Source organism: Eptatretus burgeri, chromosome 1, assembly GCF_056783735.1.
Source record: "Eptatretus burgeri isolate ZD-2024b chromosome 1, Ebu_testis_v1, whole genome shotgun sequence".
Lineage (NCBI taxonomy): Eukaryota > Metazoa > Chordata > Myxini > Myxiniformes > Myxinidae > Eptatretus > Eptatretus burgeri.
The window spans coordinates 98,248,320-98,262,426 of record NC_140961.1 but is presented as its reverse complement, the minus strand read 5'-3'; the positions used below and the strand labels follow the sequence as shown (position 1 = coordinate 98,262,426).

The following is a 14,107-nucleotide window of genomic DNA, read 5'->3' as shown; positions in this document are numbered from 1 at the left end:
AGTCCCGCCGAGCCAGTTCGACCAGACCGCACGAGGCGGACAGGTGCAAGTGCAGACTCTTGCCCTCAGCACGCCTTCCCTCCCGAGCTGAAGGGCCAAATAAAGGCCGCGGCCACCCTTTCTTTTGGGTGTGTGTGTGTGTGTGTGTGTGTGTCTGTGGGCCTAGTCTATAAGTAGCAATTGTTTAAGTGCATTGTACATTACTTGCATTCTTTCTTGATAGTACGTTTAACTCTGCTCTTTTTGTGCTCCCCTGCCCCATTATAAATAAACCCCAATTGTTCAATGTACCAGTTCATTGTCTGTCACTTTCTTTCATTGGTTTAGCACGGTGCATATTGGGAAGTAAGGAGGCCGTCGTGCCGTAATTGTTCATTTGGACCGACGGACCTTGGTAATCTCTGCTCGGTTTACACCCGGTTCGGGCTTGGTAAATGGCCCGTTCCGCCCGAGGTCCGTCGAGGGTGTGACCTCCCCGGTAATTCGACGACGTGGGTACTGAGGTATGTTGAAATTTCGCTTTAACCCTACCCCACGCCGTCAGAGAATTGGCGAGCACGGTCCTTAAGTGTATGTTTAGGCACGTTTGTTAATTCATCTCTCATACAAATAACCACATTATGAATTTTTAATTTCTTTCAATATTTGACAAGTTGTAAATTTGATTTTGTATTCTTTCCAAATTCTTTAAACCACACATCAATGCTCATTTATTTATTAGAAAGATATAATCCATTACACCTTTTAGTTAATTTTACACCTGCTTGTGTGATGGAAGAAAGCATATCTCCAACGAACAATCTCACTTTATCCGGCAGACCTTCAAGTTTTTCAGCAAAATCTACAATTACACCACTTCCACTAATTTGTTTCTCCAACTCTTTGTTATGTCTTTCCAATTCTTTTTGATCCCGGAGTTGAGCCTTCCTTTCGTTGGCAGTTTTCACCGCTGTTGAAATACCACCCCTCACTGCTCCAACCATACTTAAACCAGCAAATAAAGGAATTAGAAATGTGAGAAATCCTCCACTCGTCTCTCTTATTGAATATTTTTTCAACATTGGTTTTGTCATTTTAATTTTAAGTGAGCCAGTATCATTCAAGATTTTAACCTGTTCTCTTGTGAGCAAAACATCAATTCTTTCTGCTCCTTTTCTCTAAATTGTATTAACGTAAATCGTACAAAGCTTTTGATTTTGAACACAAGATGATAGTTTATGAAGATTGATTTGATTAACATATACCCCAGTTGGTACTTAGCTACTCATTTATTTAAGAAAAAAATTATGTGAGACTAATCATAACACCATTATCTGTATTAATCTGTAATTATGTTTCTTCCAAAAGCAAACAATATGCATCAACTTCTTCACTCTCTTCTCTTTCAATGTATAGGGAAGTATCCACTCGATTAGACTTTATAGTTTCCTTTTGAGCACTCAGATCAAACGCATAGATTGTATACAAACTTTTAAATGCTGTCCTATTCAAAATAGGTTCTTTATTTCCATTACTTTCGCACACCTTTTGGTAAGACTTGTATGCTTCAGCAAAATCATTTTTTTCCCAATTAATTTCCAATCCATCTCGTGGGTAAAATGTTCCATCTCGAGAAACGCGAAGTTGTTTCACCTTAGCATCATCACTCAATGCATTATTCTTACCAGTCACAGTATCACCATCTGGCTTTTTAAAAATGATCCACAGATATCGTGGCTTTCCTTCCAGAACACCCACATTCCACGTGTAAGTGGTTTGGTTTAGTTTAACGTGTTGACATCTTCTTTTGAGATATGATACACTGAGTGGTTTCTTTGAGTTAAGTCTTCTGTTCAACATCTCTTCTGTTTTAAGATTAGGAGTATATTCACGAATATACCAACTCATTTCATCAATTACAAATTTATTCTGCTCACCAAAAAGTAATCTATTTTCATTAACATTCCTTTGTAGTTGAAATCTAATTTTAAGACCATACAGAACTTTATCATGATCACAAAATCCAAATATACCTTTAAGAGGAACTGCCACAGTAAAACTATTAACTGCTTTTGTATCATCAGTATACGTTCCTTTCCTTTGAGTATATCCAGGGTCTGTGGTTGTTCCCGTTGACATATCAGGAATAAAACCTTCGACAGCCCCCTTTCCCATTCTATCAGTGAATGTATACAGTGTAAATTTCATCATTTCAGATACAGCAGAGACATAATCAACCGCTTCAACTTCTTGTGTTCCAATGTACAAACGAACACTATCAAACATTTTTCAGAAGAAACCATTTATGAGTGTAGCGTTTGTGTTATTCCAAGCCTTAGTGAATTTAAATTTACACAACAAGAAACTTTTGGATAGATTCAAATAGGTTTGTTGATTATTTATTTCAAAACTTTTTGGACCATTTGCATTCCAGTCTTTTCCAGTTATTGCATTTACCTTGAAGCAATCTTCTTTTTTCGTGAAGTTTGAGATGATAATAGTATCATCCAAATCATAGATACTATCAATTGCTTCCATACTTGTATTTATTTTGGAAAAAAGATGTTGAAACTTTTGAAACCCTGATCCAAGTATTCAAATTATTTTCTGTCGTTGTTGGGGAGACAACTGAGTTTTGCCTTTTTTAATTTATTTTATTGCTTGTAATTTATGAGATTCCTTTTGGGCATCTTTTATACTCTTCATAGCACCTGCTCCATTTCCCACAGCAGAAGCAGTTGAACCAATTAGGTCTTTTTGTTTAAGAATAGTTGAACCGATACCCATTAGAATATCAATTATCCCATCTCCTCTAAATTGATGTCTGACACCCCTTTGTCTCTTAGGTTTATAGTATCCTCCACCAAGATACATACCTTCGCTCTTGTAGTATGGGGAAAGGAACATCCCAACGCTGTAATTATTTTATATTTTCCCAACTCGTGTTGGGTATGATTTTGAAGTACGTTTTTGAATATCTATAACAATATTTTTTGGTTCATCACCCTGTTCTTTCAAAAGACGAGCAATTTCGGAAGATATTTGAGAAATGTCATATGCTCCGGGTGAGACTGTTATCATTTTGTATCCACTTCTCGGATTATAACTAAACTTGTCATTTTTATCACTTATATTAAATAAGGTATTATAAGTTTCCATGGACAATAAAGATGCCTCATATTCTTTTGTTGTGTCAAGTTGTAGTGGGTATGGGAATGAAGATGTGTGGTCGCTTGTTGTGAAATTGAAATGAAGGATTGTGCTTCTCATCTTATTTAATGAGATAAAATGTCTTCATATTGATATTTATTAATTATTTTCATGTTCATCAACTGGTCTAAAATGGCTGATGCTTCATTAAAACAATTGTTATTTGCAGCCTTCTTACTGCCTAACAACAATAAGTCTATTAACTAATTGTGATGGGTCATTTTGAAGAAAACTAACACCTGAACCAAGGATACTTAAAGACTGAATAATGTGTTTCTCCTTCTCATTCTTCCTACTTTTACCAGAAAGAATAACCCTATAATCAACAGAGTTCAGCAGATCAATATATACTTTATCATCATTATTTTTCATATCCAATGGTTTATCAATATACTTTAATTCATCCCTCACAGTTGAACCTTGTCTTCCATCTTTTGTGAGAAGAAACATTAATCTCGAGTTAGTTTGACAGGAGGTTGAGCAGAACTCAAGAACCTTAATTCATCATTAAATATCAATACCTTTTCTTGAACAAGATGAAATATTGGTGGTTGTTCTGTTGGAATGAGTCCTGCTTTGGTTTTTGAATCCGCTGAATATTCATTGTTTTGAAGAGCATTCACAATATAATCAGGGGTCGATTCATCTCTTCCAGTTGTTGAAATAATTCTTCATATTCTAATTCTCCTATATGCTCTAATTCTTCCTCCGTCATTTGACTGAAATCTTTTAGCATTTGTAGCTTTCTCGGAGTATATTTTATTGTGGGAACTGTGGAAACATCTATAATTTTTTCTTGTGAAGTTTTTAAAAGTGGTTTCAAAAATTTCTCTTGTTTTCTTTCAAATGCTTCTTCACCCGTTAGTTTTTGTCTGCGTTTCTTCTTTATGTCTTCCTGTTGTTTTACAACTTTTGAAACCAACTCTTGATGTTCCCTAAATCTTCTTGCTCTTTCTTTCGCATCCATTTATTTATTGAAAAATATCATTTAATATCTCATCTCGTTTCACAACAATATATTTATATTTTTTCAGTCGTGTGTTTCATGTAATCCCCAAATTCCTTTTTACTACATAATGTAGAACAATTGTCTCTCCAAAAATTGTTTATATCTATTGAATTTAACTTGAATAAAATAAAAGTATTAGCATTGCTTCTGATGGAACGACGAGGAAGTTGAAAGTACGATTGACTAAGATAAATACAATTACAAGAAGAATGTCTCCCTCTTGTGTAGTAGCTGTCCATTACCGTTTTGTTTCTCTCATTAACACAATCATCAAAGATAACGAGGTTCTTTTTAGATTTATCCAAATCTTGGGGAGATGGTATATCATCCGTATTATCACTAAGAATACAAGTTATCGGTTTTGATTTCTTTTTACATCTCTGTGTATCACAAAATAGTTGTATTACATCTTCAATGTTATAATCATTTAGGTTTTTTTGAAGTTTAAATAAACCGATGATATCTTCTTTTTGAAGACCAGCATTAAAACCTTGTGAGAGTCGTTGATACTCTGGTTGAAAACTCGACTTTGTGAAAATTATTAAATTATCATAATCTAAAAAGTTGGCAGTCAGGAGCATCTTTAAAAGTAAGCAGGTTTTTCCACATCCACTTGAACCAACTATGAGGCATCTTGATGAATTTGGGAGATTTTTATGGTTGTTAAATTTTATCTTCTTTTCCCAAATGGGTAAAAAATCATTCATTTATATATTTGGAAAACAGGTTATTTAATTTATTATTGGCTTTTTTAGAAACTCTATATTTTATCCGAAGTTCAGATTTAATTTCAAGATAATCCTTTATTTTATTTATGCAATATCTAGTGTTGACATTTCCCTGAAAATCACATCCATGAATAATATATAACAACAATCCTTTGAACATTTCTCTAATACGTTCAGTTTCTTCCCTTGTAAGGAAAGGTGTGTTATCACCTTCATACTTTACATTCATTTCTCTAATCAATCTTGTAAAGTAATTCATTTACGGTGTTAATCTAAAAGAATTATTTTCCTTTTTATATTTTTTATTGTCATTAATAAGAAGATAATCACAGAATATACATTGTTTATAGGCTTTTGACTTTGTGTTTAATCCCCGTCTTTCACACGCAGGACAATTCTCAAATTTGTCATATGGAGAATCAGGGAAGTCTAGCATATTTATAAAGTAAAACTTTACTTAAACTGAAATTCATCTATACTTTCAGTTGCATATTGACTCGTATTTAATAACATTACCATCGATATCTATATACTTTTTTTCATTACCAGATTCAACGACAACATTTTTTTCTTAAAGGTAATTTTAAAATGATCCTTAACTACAATTGAACGAAATGTCATTTCACCTGATATATTAACATCCTTTATTTCATCAGGATTTACATCTTTCGGGTTGTTGAAAAAAATACAAATTTCTCCTTGCATATTACAGATGGTCTTATCTTTTCTTTCTAATGCTTCTATCGATAAAGTTTTTATTTTTTGATACTTTTTGTTGTTTCATTGCTTTTTCTAGTTTTGAATATATTGCCAGAAGGAGAGGAGAAACTTTTGTTAGAGATACCTTAATTGATGTTCTTCCAGGTATACCAAAAGCCCTTCCACTGAAGGAAATTGAAGAACTCATATTATTCGCCATAATTGTTTTTATCCAATAGTTGTTATATTTATCTTTGTTCAATTTTACATCCTTGACATATTTCTCAGTATCTTTAACAAATGAAGATTGATTGAAACTTGTCTTTTGTGTCTTGAAACATTGTATTTATTAAGTGAAAAAGTTGGAGGATAAAATGGTTTTAAGCACAGATTCACCTGTAAAATAAACGAAATTTTCATCAGGAAAATTTTAGTTTAAGCAAAGTTTTATTATAAAAATATGGTGAAGACAACGTACTGCGATGTTTGTAATCACGAATATAAACATTATAGAAAACACCTCCGAACCAACAAACACATTTAATCTATTTCATCAAATATCTCCTCTTGAGTTGGAAAGAAAACATTGTGATATCTGCTCAAAGGATGTTTTGAAGAGTAGTTACAATAGACATCTTCAATCACAAAAAAAATGAGTTTTAAGTAAAGGGAGACTATTATATTGAAAACACTGATAGGGCATTTAAAGGGCATATAAAAATAAGGATTTTTCAATTTGGAGAACCCGGTCCATCATCAATAGCTGAATCAATTGAAATAGTGAAACCTGATGTTGAAAAAGTTATTAAAAAGACATTAAAAGAAATGAAAACTTTAAAGTTTTATATGGGAGTGAAAATCAATATGAAAAGACAAGATGAAGAACAAACTCCTTCTATGAGAATAGATCTTCATTTTATAACATAATTTCAAGATTTTTTGAATAGTGGGGTTTATGAAGAACTATGAAGACAAGAGGAGGATGTTGATAATACAGTGGTAGGAAGTGGATTCAATATTTAAAAAAATCATCTTTTTAGATATACACATTCTAAAATCAAACCCTCTTTAAGCTTCTTCTTATATTGAATGACCAAAAGAAATAAAACTAAAGAAGGCAGTTGTTAATATAAAGAACAATGATAATAAATGTTTTCTCTGGTCTGTTCTTGCTCACTTACATCCACCAAAATGCAATTCAGAAAGAGTAAAACAATATATGAAATATGAGAATACCTTGGACATAAAAGATTTTAAATTCCCAATGCCACGAACAGATATTCCTAAATTTGAGAAAAAGAATAATCTTTCAATTACTGTGTATGGATTAACGGACACAAACAAAGTTCAAATATTAAAAATTTCAAACAACTATAAAAATGAAGAAACACACATTGATCTCTTATATTTTAGTGTTGGAAAGAATTCACATTACACATATATCAATAATTTATCAAGATTAATCTCTTCTCAGGTATTCAGAACAGCAAACAAAATATATCCTTGTAAGCAATGTCTTAATTCATTTCATACAAAAGAATGATTAGAACAACATTCAAAATATTGCAGTAATCATAAATCAGCTGTAATTACAATGCCTAAACCTGGTGAAAAGATTTCTTTTGAAGATTATAATAAATCTATCATGCACCCATTTGTGATATACGCTGATTTTGAGTGTATCCTTAAAAAGATAAATCCTGCTTCTCCTAATCCAAAAGAATCATATACAAATAAATATCAAAAAGATATTCCTTGTGGTTTCTGTTATTATATCAAATCATCTGTCGGAGAAAAATATAATAAACTTGAACATTATACTGGAAAAAAAGCTTCAAAAGAGTTTGTAAAACGATTAGAAAAGGATTGTATAAGACGAACTAAATTAATGAAAGAAACAAATGAACCGATGAAATTAATCAAAGAAGAAAAATTAGAATTTAGAAAGAACAATATCTGTCATATTTGTGAGGAGGAAATTGAGGAGTCTAAAGTTAGTGATCATTGTCATCTTTCTGGTAAATATAGAGGTCCCGCTCATTCCTGTTGTAATCTTAATTATAAATTACCTTCTTTTATTCCAGTCTTTCTTCACAATAGCGCCAACTATTATACACATCTATTTATAAATGAACATTCAAAAACACCAGGGAATATTTCTGCCATAACAAACACAAGTCAAAAGTATATTTCATTTACAAAAATGATATTCACAAAACCTATAACTCGTATTAGGTTTCTAGATTCTTACAAGTTTATAAGAACACCACGGGGTCTTTTCCAAATCTTAATTCATTCTTTCCAAAAGAGGAAATTCTAATTAATGAAGAAATTCTAACTGAAGATGAAATTCTAATTATAAAGAAAATTCGAACAATGAATGAAATTCTAACTAAAGAGGAAATTATGATTATAGATGAAATTCTGATTAAAGAGGGAATTCTAACTCGAGAGGAAATTCAAACAAGGAATGAAATTCAAAGTAAAGAGAAAATTCTTTCAAGTAAGGGAATTTATCCTTATGATTATATGGATTCATTTATGAGTTTTAAAGAAACACAACTTCCTTCAAAATAAAGTTTCTATAATAACCTTTATGAAGAAGAGATAAGTGATAAGGAATATAAACACGCACAAGAAATTTGGAAGATATTTAAGAAAAAGAACCTTGGACAATATCATGATTTGTATCTAAAAACAGATGTTTTCTTGTAAGCTGATGTGATTGAAGCTTTTAGATCACTCTGTTATAATAAAAATTGTTATGGATTAGATCCTGCCCACTATTTCACAGCTCCTGGTTTAGCTTGGAGTGCAATGTTGAAAATGACAAAATAAGATATAGATTTAATCAGTGATGTGGATATGCTTTTGATGATTGAGAAGTCTAAGAGAGGTGGAATATCACAGGTATGTTCAAAAAGATATGCTAAAGCAAATAATAAATATATTCCAAATTATGAGAGTGAAAAAGTAGTAATTATTTGATGTATTTTGATGCTAATAATTTGAATGGATGGGCAATGTCTCAATCTCTGCCTTATGGTAAATTAGAGTGGGTGGAAGAAAAGGATTATGAAAAGGCTTTGATGAATATTGTTATTTCTTCTCAAGAGGAATTGAATGAGGAAGAATAAGGTTATTATTTTGAAGTTGATTTGAGGTACCCGAGTGATCTTCGTAATAAGCATAAAGACCTTCCTTTTGCATGCGAGAAAGAAACCCCAAAGAAAGAATGGTTAAGTGATAATCATAAAAGTTTTAATATTAAAGGAAAATCAACAGAAAAGTTATTAGCAACATTCTATGATAAAGAGGGATATGTTTTGCATCAAAGGAACTTGAGACAATATTTATCTGCTGGGTTGAGAGTCGGTAAATTCATAGAGTTTTAAAATTTAAACAAAGTCCTTGGATGGAAAAGTATATTAAATTCAATACAAATACAAAAGTAAAATTTGAAGGGAACTTTTATAAATTAATGAATAATGCTGTATTTGGAAAGACTATGGAAAATGTTAGAAACAGGCAAAACATTAGATTCGCAACATCTTGGAAAGAAGCTTCGAGATTGATAAATAAACCAAGTTTTGAGAGAGAAGAGGTTTTTTCAGAGAACTTTTCTGCTATTAATTTGAAAAAGGAAAGTATTGTAATGGATAAACCAATTTATATTGGAACAGCAGTTCTTGATTTATTAAAGACATTGATGTATGATTATTTGTATAACGACTTAAAGAAAGAGTATGGTGAAAATGTTTCATTGTTGTATATGGACACTGATAGTTTTATTCTAGATGATGTTTGTTTGAGATGATGTAAAAACTGATGATGTTTATAAAGATATGAAGAAAAATATTGGAGTATATGATACAAGTAATTTTAGTAAGAAGAGCGAATTTTTTTCAAAAAAGAATGAAAAGGTTATTGGTAAGTTTAAGGATGAGTTGTGTGGAAAAGTAATGCGTGAGTTTATTGGATTGAGAGCAAAGGCATATGCTTATAAGTATGGTGATCAGATTGATAAAAGGTTAAAGGGAATAAAGAAATATGTAATAAAGAAATCAATATCTTTTAGAAATTATTATATTTGTTTGATGAATAAGAAAGAAGAATATAGGAAAATGAATACAATAAGAAGTTATAAACATAAGAATATATAGTGAAGAAGTAAACAAAAAGGCATTAGGAGCCTTTGATGATAAGAGATTTATTTTAGATAATGGAATAGATTGTGTTCCATATGGATATTGTATGATAGAGTGAATAGAATAGATTTTGTTCCATATGGATACAAGTTTTAACGATGAGAAGATGGGTTTGGGTTTTTAAGGGCTACCGCCGCGTTTTTCACAATATATAAATGATCGAACCAAGTATTAATGAAACTAAAGAGTGGAGAAAATCTCAGTCTTGGTGTATAAATGGAAAACATAATGAATGTGAAAAATATCAAATAAGTCTTATTGAAAAAATAACTAAAAGGTAAATAAAACAAATTAGCGAATCAATTTAAAAACTAGTAAGTTCGAGGATGTCAAGAAAATCATAAATATCCTTGAATGGACTGAAAAATTTGATGGTTATCAACTGAACAATGGAAAAATAATTTACTACAATCTCAAAATGATATGCAACTCAGGAGGTGGTCAGATGAGATCATTAAGAGAAGTTTCATAAAGTTTCATAAAGATTCAAATCTTTTGTTTTTAAATATTTTAGATGGGGATTATTGTGCAAAGAAAATTAAACTATTGAAGGAATTTGAGAATGAACAAATCTTTATAGGTTCAATGAGTGAGCTAAACAATATGCATTGGTTATTTGAAAAAGAGTGTCCCAAGGCTTACATGTTTCAGATATTTCTTCAGAATCACCTTTAACAAATCACATTACTACTTTACTACTTGAACAAATCTTTATCTTGTTGCATTGGTTATTTGAATAGATTGCCGCTAGGTTAAATGGGGAGACAAATAAATATACCTTGGGCTAAAAAGGGGGTTTATTTTTTAGGGAAAAAAATATGAATCACTGAAAATCCCCCATTCACTTACATGGGGAAAAGTGAGCCAGAATCAGTATACTCACCCTACTTATGTAGACGTATTTGATTGACGTCTTCAGCACGACCACAGAACGTGTTTCTAATTTACAGCTACCGCATAATGGCGTATTGGCAGCGTTTAAAAAAAAACAAAAAAAAAACAATAACTTCCGATATTTCGTCACGTGCCGTTACGTCACGTCTGATTGCTCATGTCTTATTCTTAGATCCTCCTCTGTGAATATTTTCTGTTTGAGGATATTGTCATGTCGACGTCGAAACTTAAAAGCAAATGTCCGAATATATTTTAAAATTCGTGATAGACTAAAAAATAATAATAATAAAAAAACAACAACAACTTCAGATATTTCGTCACGTGCCTTCACGGAGCCAAGGAGAAAAAAAGAAAATGTGCCTTGACGGAGAAAATAAGTTTCGGGTATGCTAAACATTACCTCGACGTGTTTCGACTTAAGAGTAACTTACAAGGAACTTGTGTCAACGATCGCATATCGTGCCTACAACTTATTCCCAGCGTAGTGGGAAAGTTTGAGCCATACGGCGAGTACGTCGTAAAATTTTCAGCATGCTTGAAATTTCACGACGTACTAAACGTACCACGAAATATGACAGCGTACTTCATCATTTTTCAGCGTGCTCTTAACGTATACACAACTTACCCATACCGTATTCGACGTGTGCCAGCGTTTTAGACACATTTTTCATAGGTCGGCATACGCTGGCTAAATCGTCAAGGTGTGACTGCAATGTTGACACTTCCAATTCTCAGGCAGTTATGATTTAAATCGGCGTGCGGCAGGTTTTTAACAGGCTACGCCACGTGATCGTCGGCGATACGTGCAGCGCGCTATGCCTAAGTTAAACTATCGTTGGGCATAAGTTGTGAACGCCGACAACACGCTCAGCATTCGTTGGTATAAGTTATCTATAAGACAACGAAACGTTCTGTGCCCGTTACTAATATGTTATGCATACGACCAACACGTTATGAATACGACCTAAACTTAAAAAAAAAAAACATCAAAATTTCAGCGTACACCAATGTTTTACATACATTTTTATACGATGCCATTGTTGGCTAAATCGTCAACGTGTGACAGTGCCTTTAGGCCCAGGATGCCAGAAGTCTACCCAAGATGTTTCCCTTCCTTTAAGCATGCCCTAACAGGATCCGGTGAGAAAGCTCATCCACCTCAATATTCCAACAGGTCTAATGGCCAGGGACTGTATTATTTATACAATCTTATCTTAACCGGTTTTATACACATGGTGCCAGCAGGATCGCACTGTGGAAACTTAGAGAGGAATAACAGAAGAAAGAGGCAGAGCAAGACGTAGGTTCAGCCTTTGACTCACCATGGCGCACGTCAACGGATGTGTGCCAATCCTGAAACAAGTAAGGAACGAGGAAAAGCAAAAAGGTGTAGATGCGATATGTGCGATGTATGCTTAAAGAGGAAAAATGTGAGGTGTGCATGTAAAGCCTCGCCCGGAAGGGGCAAGAGGCAAATCATTGATAGCTCTTTTAGAATCGTGATTCTCTTGAGTTTGGGTACACGAATAGGGGTTCTTTTGGGGACAGCAAGAGACCAATAGTGCATGTCAGCATGCCGCTATCTTCCTCGGCCAACACTGGGGACCTCACAGCTTGTCCACTCTTGCGCCTCTGCCTCATGCTCGCCTGGTCACAGCGCCGCCTGCACAGCGCTACTTGGCTCAGTCTTGGAGCAGCTCCAATGCGATTACTTCTGGGAGACAACTTCTCATCAGCATGAACAGGCAGGTATCTTCTTACTCAGGTCCCCATCACGTTCCAACAGCACTAACAGGCAGGCAGGTTGTTCCGGCGTTCCCAGCACGATCCAACAGCAGCGAACGGTCTGGCATTTCACCTTTAAGCAGCTTGAATTGGGCAGAGACTGGGGGGGTTGGAGTCAGAGTTCACAGGAGCAAAGGTCGGGGCTTGCTCTTTGTCCCACGACAACACGTTCCCATTGGTGCGTTCGCCAGGTAATGCCTCTTTAGGCCGTCAATCATCCTCGAGTTAAGGTCCTCCCCCGATTCAATGCTACTTCTTGTCCAACGGGTTTTTCTACACAGCGGTCTTTCCCACTCAAATGGTTTGAAAACAAACGGAGACGTTGTTCTTCCCCTTGTCGTCTGGATTTGAGGTTGTTTGTGGTGCAGTATCTTATAATGTGGGTTTTGTGTGGTGCCGTATGAGAAGGCTAATAAAATAAAGAAAAGAAACTTATGAAGAGTGGGTTGCACCCGATATATACGTGAAGAGTGTTAATGTGATAATTTGGGAAAGAGAGAGAAAGCTGAATTGTGCTGTGTGTGCATGAAATGGCAACCATCATATGTGAGACATGTATAAAAGAGGATATAAAGCAGAAATAAAGGAAGGACAGAAGGGATATAGTTGAAAAGAAAGCCGACCTACTATAGCCTGCACAACCCATTTGTCACACTCCCTTCTAGATAATGGGTGGGGGCCTGTCTGGGCGATATAACTGACGAGGGAACTCCTACATATCATGGATGCTCGTTCACCCAGGGGCTGGTTTCATAACGGTCACAATATTATTGACTCACACTTCAAGGAAAATAAAAAAATAAAAAGTATAGCCATTTAGGTGGGTGTAAATTGAGAAAGAAAATTGTGAAACACAATAAAAGGAGAGGAGAGGGGAGCTGAGAGAAAAGGACAATGAAGCTAGGGTATCAAAAATTTATCCATTTTTGTCTCTGTAATACATGATGAAGGTTCAAGGTAGCACAGAAAATAATGAGTTTATCATTTTTTTTGCTGGTTGGCAAAGGATGATTATTTTGAGGGCCACCCTGATTCATGGGTATCAAAGATCATGCCTCCAACCACCCCCCCCCAAAAAAAACCGTGAACTTCACAACAAAAATAAAATTTTATAAAAACAAGCAAACAACTTTACACCAGAATGATGCTTTGAATTCGATACACTCATGATGCAATGCACAGATATAGTTGGTACAAGTAAAGTACATCAAGGAAAACAAAAAAAAGTACAATAAATGTTCTTACTTCTGTTTTGACATGATCAGCACTTTCCAAATGTTCACTTTTCCTTCTCTGACCCTCTGACTGTGAAGTCGACTCTTCTACAATTCTTTGCAACAAAACGGGGAACAATTAGGTGGTGGATTTTTCTTAATAAAACAAAAAAAAAAAAAACAACTCAAAAACATTTGGTTGTCTGATGAAAGGTACCTCCTCTTCTCTTTGTATTTCTGTCTGTAGGCCATTTTTTTCTCCAAGGCTTTCTGTTCCTTCAGGGTTTCCTTTACACTGGGTGCCTGCATCACACCGATCTGAAGCTCATCTACAGATGCACCTGTACCACAAGATAAGAAACTGTTTGTGCGCACGCACGC

General features: G+C 34.1%; 1 protein-coding gene across 2 annotated transcripts in view; it reads right to left on the bottom strand.

Moving 5' to 3' along the window:
- Window positions 1–14,107, bottom strand: part of LOC147035023 (uncharacterized) — a 79,160-nt gene that overhangs the window by 42,527 nt on the left and 22,526 nt on the right. For both annotated transcript variants that reach the window (XM_085892615.1, XM_085892625.1), the window contains exons 8-9: window positions 13,944–14,067; window positions 13,758–13,842 (exon numbers count right to left, since the gene is read on the bottom strand). In XM_085892615.1, the coding sequence (XP_085748741.1) occupies window positions 13,758–13,842; window positions 13,944–14,067 (209 nt within the window). The remainder of the gene's footprint in view (window positions 1–13,757; window positions 13,843–13,943; window positions 14,068–14,107) is intronic.